Raw genomic sequence first — 12093 nt, forward strand, 5'->3', positions numbered from 1 at the left:
GCGCTGGATTTGTTTACCTCCCGGCGTAGCTGATTAGGCGGTCTCGAAAGAGGTGTACTCGGGACCGAGAGGAAAACTTGTTTTTCTCCCTCGGCTTGTGGTGTAGAGAGGGCTGCCTTTCCAGGTGTCCCTGTGTCGTCAGTCACCAAAGGGGAGGAGGAGCCCTGCTCCTTGTGTTCCGGGCTGCTCTCTTCTACAGAGGTGCTGGGAGAGGAGGCCGGCGTGTTGTGTGACCACGACGAGGAAGAGGTGGGGGACGACGTTTCAGTGATGGGGGAAGAACCACTGCTGGCTGCGTCGCTCTTCTGAGGGGAGGGAGACAGCTCACATTCTGTCTTTTCTGGGTAGCCAACCTCATTACTGCTGCTGGCTTGAATTCCTGTCTCCTGGCACGGAGACCGGTTCTGCAGGATGGCGGGCGTCCCTAAAATGGCGGCGGCTGCTGTCTGCCTTCTTGTGACTGCGCGCTTTTTCGGTGGGAAGTTTTTCGTCCTTCGTGCGCGGAGCCTAGGACCAGCGTTGCTCGCGGTCTGCTGCGGAGGTTTGGACAGCAGGCTTGTGGCTGCCTTGAGTCTCCCTGCCCTGGTACGTGCGCTGGAGGTAGGTGAGGGACGCGGCGGGCTTGGTCGGCCGGCCGTTCCTGTGTGCAAAACCTGTGCCGCGGTTTTGAGCAGTAGGTCGCAGGCCTTGGCTCTTTCTGCCAAGTCGAGAGCATAACCTGATGGGAAGCCCTCAGGCAGGCCGTCCGCCATTAGCGATGGGATTGAGGGACCATCCAGGGTGGTGCCATTGAAATTAAAGTAAACAATAATAAAAAAAAGAAGAAAAAGGGGGCATTGAGAAATCACATGCTAAACCTTAGAGCCCTAAAAAGGGCTGCACTCGAGAGTGCTATTTAAGGTTTAGACGTGAAATAAATACGCCCACGGGAGTGAGCAAAAACTGCCAAAATCAAAGGACTGGGGACGGGGAAAAAAACACGTCTGCTCCGTGCGAGGCACACCGCGAACTCCCCCGGATGATTCTCGACACGGCGGCCGCAGATGCGCTCGCGCTTCCAAGGTTGCCAAGGTGCGCGGCGCAGCTTTGACCAGTAAGAGGTCGCGCCTGCTACCACGTGACCCGCGCAGCCAATTGCCGTTCTTCGTTTTCGTTTTTTTACTTGATCCTCGCGCTTTTATTTTCACTCGGCAAAATACGAGACCGCGACCATCGGGAAGCCGGCTTTCTCCTCTTTCCAAAGCTACCAAAATGGCGGCCCACGGTCAACAACTTGGCGCGTTTGTGCGGCGTGAACAACACCGTTTCAGGGGCTTTTTTTTCGCACTTTTCGGCGACTAGCCTCGGCAAAAACACTATTTGCGGGATTTGTAGCGCACGTTTCGCTGTAATATTTTAGAACAAGGAAGTTGAAGGTCTGAAGATTACGAAAAAAAATAAATCAGAAAATTGCATATTTTGACCAAAATCGGCACTTTACTTGCCGCGCCCCCCCTTAAGCTGACAGCAGCCTGTTTTTTAGTTCCTTGATCTCACTGCTCTTTTGAAAGCAAGAGAAAAGGATCAGTGCATTATGCAGACCCTCGCCTCTCCTTGGTCACTAATTCTTCTTTTTCCAGGAAGTTTAACACAATGGTCATGGATTCAAAGGAGTACAGTTAAAATTGATACAGTTAAGCTCAATCAAACAAAAGCCAATTCTGCAAACTTCCTCATTCAAAAGAATAATTTGAGTGTGGTCATCACTTTGTTTAATTGAGTTTCAACTGTATACGAAAGAAATGTCATGGTGCCATTGCAAAATTAAAAAGATATAAATTTTCAAAAAATAAATCATGCCATGAAGACATTCTCACAATGGATGTGGCTTCGTTAGTATAGGAAGGATTGATTGTAACTACCGCTATGACTGGATGTTGCTCACTGGTAGTACAGTCAACAAATATCCACGGCAGTCAGGCTGCTGGAAGTACACATCTAGACATTATCACAGCAGCCACTCTCACCTAGCCACTGCACCATATCCTGGATGCCCACAAAGAAACGCTCCTCCTCCTTCTCGGGGTTTGTGTCGTCGTAGCGCAAGAAGCACACGCCACCCTGCGACTTGGCGTAACCAAAGTTCACATTGATGGCCTTGGCGTGCCCGATGTGCAGAATTCCATTGGGCTCGGGAGGGAACCGCGTCCTAACCTGCATGAATCACACAGGAAACGATAGGGAGTTATAAGCAACGGCGCGTACCGAGTGGCTTTTCGTGTATAAGAAAGCCTGAACTCTGCTGTAGACCTTTGGCATTATTTTCGTACCCTCCTTGTGTTGAAAACTAAAAGCATAAAAAAAATCATCAGCATCACTTAGTCTAAAACAACTTTCTATCAAAACAACAAAACTTGGAGAGAGTGGCTATTCAAATCCTGCAAAAGTGGATATCCAGCGAAGATGTAAAAACCCAGAAATGCAACTGCAGAAGGGGGTATTTGAAAATTGAAAAGTGTTATGTGGCCTATGAAGAGAAAAATTTGGCATTAGTGTCTGACAGTACCAAAAAACATGTGAACAAGTCGTGACGTCACACATGACATTCAGACATTATAGAGAGCCAACAGCAATGATGTTAAGAAAAGTATAGAGGATGTTGTTAGAAGTCATTGTAATGTAAATGTGAAGAATGAAAAGTGGACAAAACCACACTGTAACTGAGTATTGACACCAATGGCTTTGCTGTGAGAAGCACAGGTTGGTGAACTCACTAATGAGTCGACTCACTCGGATATGGATCAAGCCACGGTGCAAGAATTCTTTAAGTGAGCCAAATCCGGGACTATCCACTGCCAGATAATGTTCTGCTTCGCAAGGACCCCAGAGATGGCACTATAAACGTTGTCCCGGCTTCCCCCCCCCCCAACTTTCGGTGTAGGAAAGCCCTGTGACGTAGGAAAGTAGCAGCGCTCATTTATTGTCGCCACAACACCCTCGCCACGCAGTCTACCTCCTCTCTTATCACCCCCTCGTTCGCGGCGCCGCTCTATGCATGTCACGTGGTTGATATCGCGTGATAACCCAGATTTAGATTTCTCAGACTTAGAAACCGTCGCTCGCGTGCCGGATCTGCTTTGCCGAACTTTCCAGCAGCCTGTCACGGTCCCCAGTCCGACGAGCCATATATCGGCATGCTGCAAACGAGAACATAATCGGTCCCTCCCCGCCCAGCACTCGCTCGGCGGCGCTCACTCACTTAAAGTATTCTTGCACCGTGGATCAAGCCGTGGTCCAAGTCTGAGTGAAGCCAAAGAGAGGTATATTTCATGAATGAGCCAGAGTGAGTTCCACTTTTGCCGACCTATGGCCCAATTTATACTCATCCTTAGCATTACTACCTTGACTGACGTTTATACTCGCACTTATGCACACCTATTCTGAACCAGTGTTGCTCATACACCAATTGCATATTTATTAATCAGAGGCGTGAATTACATAGGGGAGTGCCTTGAAGTCCCCCCCCCCCCCCCCCCGAACTCTTCTACAGAATTTCTTGATAAATATGTATTGTGGGGCAATGTTTACCAAGAAAAATGGCCTAACTGGTTTGCAAGCACTCATAACTCGTATTCGAAGATACTTTATCAAACGGCACTAAGAAGAGCACTGATACGTGAGATATTGGTGTTAAAGGGCATTGACACCTTAGTCCAGAAAACTGATGTTAGGCTAACGGATTCATGCGTCGACTCTTTCGGACTCGCTCAGAGTCGGATCTTGCCATGAGTCAGAAGGAGTTTGGGTGAGTAATATTCTGGTGAGTTTGGATCCGAGTGAGTCCAAATTGAAGAATGTATTTCGTGAGCCAGTTTCAGCGAGCCCCACAGGTTTTTCCAACCTATGGTGAGAGGTAGTGAGAGCAGATGTAGGACATAACACACCTGGCCACCGGTCACCTTGAGGTGGTGCTTGAGATGCGCCATGGTGTTCGGGGTGACGACGTATCCCTCGGTCTTCTGATTCTCGCCAGGTTTGTGGAAGTGCACTTTGGTCCGGAAGAGTTCCTCCATCGTATTGGCACCGGTGTCAGCAGACATCCCATCTGGCCAAGTCGAAACCAACGGAACTGTTAAACCGCCACCTTGAACCCAAGCTAGGCCAGCAGTGCTTTGACACTGCCCTCTCTGGTTAAGCTAAGAATGGGACAAATAAATGGCAACAAAATGCATGCAAATGAAGTGGTAATGCTAATATGTATGTCGCTACCATGGGGGAATAGTCAAGTGTGTCGTCCAGTCGTTTCGTTTCACTCGTGCACGTTCATTAGCCGTCAATACTTGGAAGCCAAAAGTGCTTGCTGAAATACACTTGTGAGAATAGTCTTGGCCCCATGCCCTCATTCTCGGAACGTTGTACAGGGACGCTAAAGAGATACAATAATTTCATTTAGATTAGCAAACTGCACTGTGAGAACTCTAATGCCATAAGTTTACTATGCTATAAGTTTCACTATCACTATCATAGCGAAGAAAATGAAGGTTGAAGTTTCATTTTTAAATTTCACGTCGAAATATCTGCTTGTGGCATCAAACATTTCAAAATGTATTTTTCGTCAATTTGCGACATTGCCTTGATATAAAACTTCCTGAAACTTCGTGTGCTATGTTTATGGCACCCACAATTGACAATGTACTTACTTTTTATCGACTTGGTTATGTAGGGCCCCGTGGACTACTTCAAAATCTATGACATTACAGTGTTTGGTGTGGGAATCTCAAGGTGGCGTCTCCACCTACATTTTCTTTTCGTGCGTTTTTCCGCATACCAAGTGTCGCCTCATGGTTAGAGTGGTGTCTTTGGGGTTATTAAATTGTACTTTACTAATATGTGCAAAATCATTTTTCTCTTTAGTCTCCGAAGACATTAACAAGCTGCAGCAGCATGTAACAAAAAAAAAAAGATGGCATTGGCAGTTTGAACAATTTTTGAACACCTAACAAATAATATAACCAATATTGTAACCGGAACGTTTCTTTGCTTTTATCGGAAAGAATTGGTTAGTTCACTCAACTGGATGTACTACTGTATTTACTCGTTCGTAACGCAAGGGATGACTCTTCATCGCACCCAGGAAAAAAAATTAATAAAATTTCGATAATAGATGGTAATGTGAGGAGCCAAACATTCGAGTAAGTAGAGTATCTCTACGCAAAAAATTGTCTACTAGCCTTTATAGCACTGTTACTGATCACAGGTCATAAACTGTCTGTTTCCTCTGACAGTAAATGTAGCTTTACTACCTTATGCATTTATGTATCATGCATTGTATATATCATGCATTTATGTATCATGCATGTATCAGTGCATTCTGAAGTCAGACATGTTGCCACGAGCAGGTGCTCTGGGAAAAAGAAAACTAAGTCAACCAAATGAGTACCATGCACATGCAAATTGGTTATATATGCTCATCATTGATTAAAATATTTGATTATGCAAATGTTTCTCTTTATACACTATGTCACCACTTCTGTGCAGGGCACTAAAGGCTGGTGTTAGCCAATTATTAAACATAGACTTCTGTATCCCAGTCGACCAATGGTAGTGGCCATGCGTTATGGAAAACGGGGATTTGCTTGCTACACGCAACCAATCTTTCCGTGAAGCTTCCATTCAGTTCACAATAGGTCGAAGGCATGGGGGTGAATGACAGTGTGTCCCTTTAAATTCTGTTTCATGGGTATAGATGATGCCACCCACAGCATTCATTGCACTGCACAAAGTTCCTGCAAGTGGATGCAGCGCTCTTCATAAAAAAGAATGATTGTGAGAAGCCCCCTCTCACCCAAAATTGTCGAATACCCTGGCTTCTGAGAATGACTGATATCTGACTTTGCTGCCCGCCCGCATACAGCAAAAGCGATCACGGACATGCACAATGTGATTGTGGTGGGTTGAGAAGAGAGAGAAAAAAAAGGGAGAGCGAAACGGCAATGCAGAAAGCAGACCACACATTGCAAGGCAGCGGTGCATGATAAAGCAATCGGTTAGAGCACAAATCAGTCCAAGTGTCTTCCGTATGTAGATGCTTCAGACCATTCGATGTAGATGCTTGATACCTGTGGAGCTTCCGACCATTCGGTCATACAACGAAGCATGTCTACTTCGTAGGTGGTTTAAGAGGACTGCACAACAAAATGCCACACAAAGCTTTAGAAAAAGATAGTATAGGGGGGGGGAGGAGGAAGCTTTGGCGTTCACCGTACGGAACACAACACGAACTTGGCAATAGACATTGGAAACCACAAGAACAAAAATGAAGGAGGCCGCTGATCACTCACCGCTATTCAACTGAACCTCAGCCGACTGTGTATCCCGAGGAGTGCAGGCTTTCGGGCGCTCCTTGCCTCCCTGCAAAGTTAAGATGTGTTATACCGGTGTCAGACAATCACTTTTAATGTCAAACGACAGTGCCAAATGACCACAATCAATATTAACAGTAACAGTAATTTGCATTTGCTTGCGCTTTTTAGTTGCGACTCCACCAGCGTTGTTAGCTTGCCAAGAGCTCCAGTGAAGCGCCTAAATTCTTATCTGAGGAGGAATAATGCTGTTTTATATTTTTGCATCTATACTCAAATCTCTATATAACGAATGCAGTTATAACAAATTATCATTTATAACAAAGTGGAGAATAGCTTGTAATAGATACAGTATTGCGAATAATAGTTCATAATGCATTTCCTGATATAACAATGTATTTTTGTGGCAGAAGCGACTGTTATAACGAAGTTTGAGTGAAGTACAATTTGGATTTGTTTGGTTTTGCATCACATTGCTATCACCTTAGGCCGATTTCTGCAAGAAGCAATGAAATACAGGTTTGTTCGAGGTATAGTGCATTCAGGACGGGACAGAGAAGAAGACACAGAACACATACACGGCGCTAACTTTCAAAAATGCGGTTTAATACGAGAAACAGCAATACTTATACCCAAACACTGCGCGTCACAACCACATGCTAGAACCAGAAAATTGTGATCTACTGCAACTCATGCGACATCCAAATAATGCAATTCTTTCAATGAGTTGCAGTAGATCACAATTTTCTGGTTCTAGCACGTGGTTGTGACGCGCAGTGTTTGGGTATAAGTATTGCTGTTTCTCGTATTAAACCGCATTGTTGAAAGTTAGCGCTGTGTAGGTGTTCTGTGTCTTCTTCTCTGTCCCGTCCTGGATGTGCTATACCTCGAACAACATGAATAACCAACAAGCCCGCCGTGCAACCTTAGTTGAAATACAGGGGGTTCCCAGATCAAATTAATGAGCGTAACGGATACAGACAAAATCGAAATATTGGGACTTTTCCCCCATAAAAATACACTGTGCCAGAACCAAGGAGTCATTTTCAACTAAACGAATTCGAATTAACGACCTTTCACTGCATTAAATCAGGAATTTAGCGTAAGTACAGAAACAATCAAAACATACATGATGCCTCTCCCACACTTCTACAATTATAACCTAGTCTCGTGATGCAGCCACATTATACTTTAACTTACAAGCTTCTTAATCTTATCTGCCCAGCTAACTTTCTGCCTCCCCCTCGTGAGCTTGGCTTTTTTCGGAACCCAGTCAGCAACACTCGATGACCAACTGTTATCTTGCCCATGCGCTACATGCCCTGCCTATTTATTTTCGATTTTGTGGATCGCCATTTCAACAATCCTCGTGACTCATTTCTTCCCTCAGTGCCCCTTCTACACGCATTTCTTCCCTGACCCACTCCACTTTCTTTTTGTGCCTTAACAATACATCTACACTCAAACCTCACTAAATGAAGTTGTATGAAACGAAAGTAAGTTTGTCACATCCAGAAATTCGTTATAAAAGTATGTTTCTAACACTATAGCTATATCAGGACTATTTTTCGTTTACTTTAATATAACTGATATTTTATCGTATCCGGGTTCATTATATCAAGGTCTGAGGGTATCACTTTGCTTTCCAACGCTCACTGCACTATCCTCACTTTCAATCATCTGCGGTTTACACACCAAGGTGCCAGCAGCCATAGTTTTCTAAGTATACACTAGAAGGAACTCTGGCGCTAATGTCTAGGGGAGCTGAATTGAATTGCGAGCATGGGAATGATGGGTAGTACACGGATTTGTCTTTATTCTTTATTCAAAAAAAGTTTTACAGGCCCCAGAACAGGGCATTGGGTAAGGGGGGGGGAGAGGAATCGGAATGGTACAGACAGGACATTTACAGGCAGGATCAGTGCAAGAACAACGAAAAACTATATATATATATATGAATGAGATCACATTTTAGGCTATACAGGGCGAGGTAAATTTGAGGGAATACAGCACTTGTTGATATGAACATGGCGACAGAGGGATACATTTTAAAATAAAAGACAAGGGGAATATAAATCACCGTTAAGCAATGCACTCAGAATACAAAAACAGGATCACATGGTGAACAGAGTGAGTAGCTGACGGCGAAATGTATCGGGATTAGATATGGAGGCTATGCAATCAGGGAGGTCATTCCAAAGATGAACGGCCCGAGGCAGTGGTGATGAATTTAATGCATTAGTTGACCCGTATATGCGCATGAGGCTGAACTGATTATGCAATCTGCGTGAAAAAGAGTGAGGTGTTTGAAGCTGAAGCCGCGTTCGTTTATTAGAGGTAATATATTTCTGGAATAGACAGAGAAGAGCAATATTGCGACGGCTATCCAATGACGGCAGCTGAAGGTCTGATTTAATTTGCGTTATGTTTGAAATAACGCAAATAGAGGTGACAAGCGTGCACCTCTATTTTGAATCCTTTCTACCATAATAATCAAGTAGTTTTGATGAGGAGACCAAATTGCTGAGGCGAATTCTAATATTGGCAGAATAAAGGTAAGAAAGGCTAGTTTTCGAATATTAGTAGGGGAATTTCTCAAGTTGCGGCGTAGGTAGCCCAGTGAACGTGATGCTTTGGCACAGGTAGACTCGATATGTGAGGCCCATGAAAGATTCTCTGTGAGAAGAACACCTAGGTATTTGTAGGAAGAAGTGTGGGAAAGCATGGTATTGTTCAAGTAATGGGAGAATTCAGAGTTTACGTGTGAAAGACATTACCTCGCATTTTGTTAAGTTCAGTTTCATAAGCCACTTGTCGCACCAGTTACAAATATGATTGAGATCTGCTTTAATGGTTAAGTGGTCATTACTGGAGTTTATAGAACGGTATATTATACAATCATCGGCAAATAGACGCATGCAAGAAGTAATCTCGGAGGGTAAGTCATTAATGTAGATTAAAAATAGTAAGGGCCCAAGGACGCTGCCTTGCGGTACGCCCGAACTAACAGAAGAAAAAGGGGACGCAAGATTGATTGAGATCTGCTTTAATGGTTAAGTGGTCATTACTGGAGTTTATAGAACGGTATATTATACAATCATCGGCAAATAGACGCATGCAAGAAGTAATCTCGGAGGGTAAGTCATTAATGTAGATTAAAAATAGTAAGGGCCCAAGGACGCTGCCTTGCGGTACGCCCGAACTAACAGAAGAAAAAGGGGACGCAGGATTGTTAACAACAGTGAACTGCTGTCGAAAAGAAATGAAGTTTCGAATCCATTGTACTGCTGGCTCCGTGTGTGTCCGTGTGTCTTGGAGCTGTTTTCTCAAGAAACAAAACAGCAAATGTTCAGTGGTTGCATTTCACCACCTTAACCTTTTAGGCTTATCATTTCAAATCCTGTCACGAAGTTCAAAATGGTTTGTTTTTTCCTTCGAAGCAAAACCGCAACCAGCAATAAACGAAGCCACAAGTGCAATTCGCCACTCGTAAGTTTGAAGAATAGGCAAATCCGTGTACTACCTATCGTTCCCATCGTCGCTGAATCATCTCAGCGCCAGAGTCTCTTTTAGTTAATTTTAGGAAACTCTACGCCAGCAGCAATGAAATGGCTTCCAAACACTGGGAGTGTATCCCCTTACCTTGGTCTTAGGACGAGACGCCTTCTGGAGATCGGCGTCCGACTTAGGGCCAAGCAGGTGCAGCACCTGCAAGTCCACCTCGTTCTTGATGTACTTGCCCTCTGCAAAGGGAAGCTTCGCACGAGCCTCCGCTGCGGAAACAAAAACACAAAGCAGAGAAACGTTGCGGGGGCAAACATTATCAGCATTAGAAATGCGTAATAAATGTAAGGCTATAAAAAAGAGAAGCAAAGCAACAGAAATATGGTGACGAGGGACAGGAAGACTAAAAATTTTATGAAAGCATACAACATGGAAAAGAGCCTGCAGAACTACACATATAACTTGGATGGATTACTGACCGAGCTGCAAGCAAACTGCCAAGTGAAGAAGCCAAGTAGGACGTTTTAAGTACAATAAAGAATTTCATTGTTTTTTTCCAGAAAAACTTTAATTTTCAATCACAAGAAGGGGTGTCGCAATATATTAGTAACAATAAAATTCTATTTTAAATACTGAAACTGTAAAACGCCAACACTAATGCTTGCACGAAGCAATGCATAACATGAAATGCCCGTGGGCAGTGCAGCCTCTAGGCTCGACCTCCTACATCAGGCAGAGCTCGCAAGAAACAAGCTGAGCATTTCAAAGGCCATGTTCGCAATTTGTGTAACTTGCTCAGTGTAACGTGTCAACCACGCCTGCTATGATTCAGTTTAAAAAGCTGAAAGTAAAAAGAAAAAAATCCAAGTACCAGTGGTGTACATTCGGATAGATTACTTCAGCGATAAGCAAAGCCATAGCGAAGTTTTTTCCAGTTCACTTTCGAACCAAAGTAACATTATTTGGGTATCGAGACCACTGCTTCCTCATATCAAAGCTGGGATATCAAAGGCAATGATAAAACTACAAACATCCAACACTCACTTGCCGTGCCTCAAGTGCCCATGGGCTATGGCAGACAGCATATATGTACACTGAGCCGCCGATCTACTTGAACAAATGACAAATATAATGAAACATTGAACCTTCTTTTCAAAGGATGTTCCTAGTATTACATCTCTAGACGTGTTTGGTGTTAAAAAAGCATTGCGAGACACTTACGGTAAGCTTTCCTATTGGGAGTTGAATGTGATAGCAATATCTGCATGCACGCACGGACACTGTCGCATGCACACACTGGCACACTATTGCCTTCCCAATCATTAGCCTGGCTTTGATTCTTGGGGGAGACCTAAAGAGTACTGCAGGAAAGCCAAGGCACAAACACTCTTCGGCTCCTATTTTTATTGCATCTATCCCGAATTTTCGCTCACAACCAAAGACTACGCCGACATCAGAAATTTTGTGAAACGAGCTCTTTAATGCTGTCACGTTGACATGCATAAGTACAGATGCATTTTTGTGTTCTGCTATTTTTGGTGCTTGGCTTCTGAAATGGAGAATCGATTGCAGATTGCCACGATCGGCAACTAAGTGTCGCAGCAATTGAGCGTCTCGAACAGGTTTCTGCTCACCTAGAAGAATGCCGACATTGAACTGGTACCGGTCTTCCACGAGCTTCTCCCGGTGATTGTTGATGACGTCCTCGACGGCCTTCTCAATCTGGTCAGGCAAGATGACCACGCCGACGCCGCTGTGCGTCTCCAACGCCTTTGTGTCCAGCGGCGGTTCCGGGTGCGTGAGAAGGTAGTCCATGGCAGCTGCATGAAAAACAGTGCAGATCAGCTATAGAAGCTGTGATGTCATCTCGTCTTGTAATGCATGAATATACGACATCAGTTCAAGAAAAAAATAAGAATGTGGGCAATACTGTTAGACTCTCTGAAAAACTGCTTTCCTGATACTCAGGACCCTACTGTGTATTGTGCCAAGTGACCGATGTCACCTATGAAATAGCCCGTTGCAGTCTTCATTTCCCTCTACCTCACTATCTACGGATATTGTTCATGTCTCCTGCCTTAAGCTCTACCGCTCCGCAACACCAGAGAAAGCACAAAAACGGTGCTTGAGCAACCAGGGGTTGAGTTATATGTTATAGACTATTTCATGCTGAAGAAGCAAGAGAGACAGTATGGAAGACGACGGGATCTAGGATGTGGGGGGCACTCTCTCTTGCCATTGTGGCTTA

The 12093-nt window shown here is 44.4% G+C and overlaps 1 protein-coding gene across 1 annotated transcript in view; it reads right to left on the bottom strand.

Moving 5' to 3' along the window:
- GlnRS (Glutaminyl-tRNA synthetase) overlaps window positions 1-12093 on the bottom strand; it is a 33620-nt gene that overhangs the window by 19580 nt on the left and 1947 nt on the right. The window contains exons 3-7 of the mRNA XM_037415779.2: window positions 11480-11665; window positions 9984-10114; window positions 6321-6390; window positions 3924-4084; window positions 2007-2193 (exon numbers count right to left, since the gene is read on the bottom strand). Of these exons, the coding sequence (XP_037271676.2) occupies window positions 2007-2193; window positions 3924-4084; window positions 6321-6390; window positions 9984-10114; window positions 11480-11665 (735 nt within the window). The remainder of the gene's footprint in view (window positions 1-2006; window positions 2194-3923; window positions 4085-6320; window positions 6391-9983; window positions 10115-11479; window positions 11666-12093) is intronic.

Source organism: Rhipicephalus microplus, chromosome 9 (genome assembly GCF_043290135.1).
Source record: "Rhipicephalus microplus isolate Deutch F79 chromosome 9, USDA_Rmic, whole genome shotgun sequence".
Taxonomy (NCBI): domain Eukaryota; kingdom Metazoa; phylum Arthropoda; class Arachnida; order Ixodida; family Ixodidae; genus Rhipicephalus; species Rhipicephalus microplus.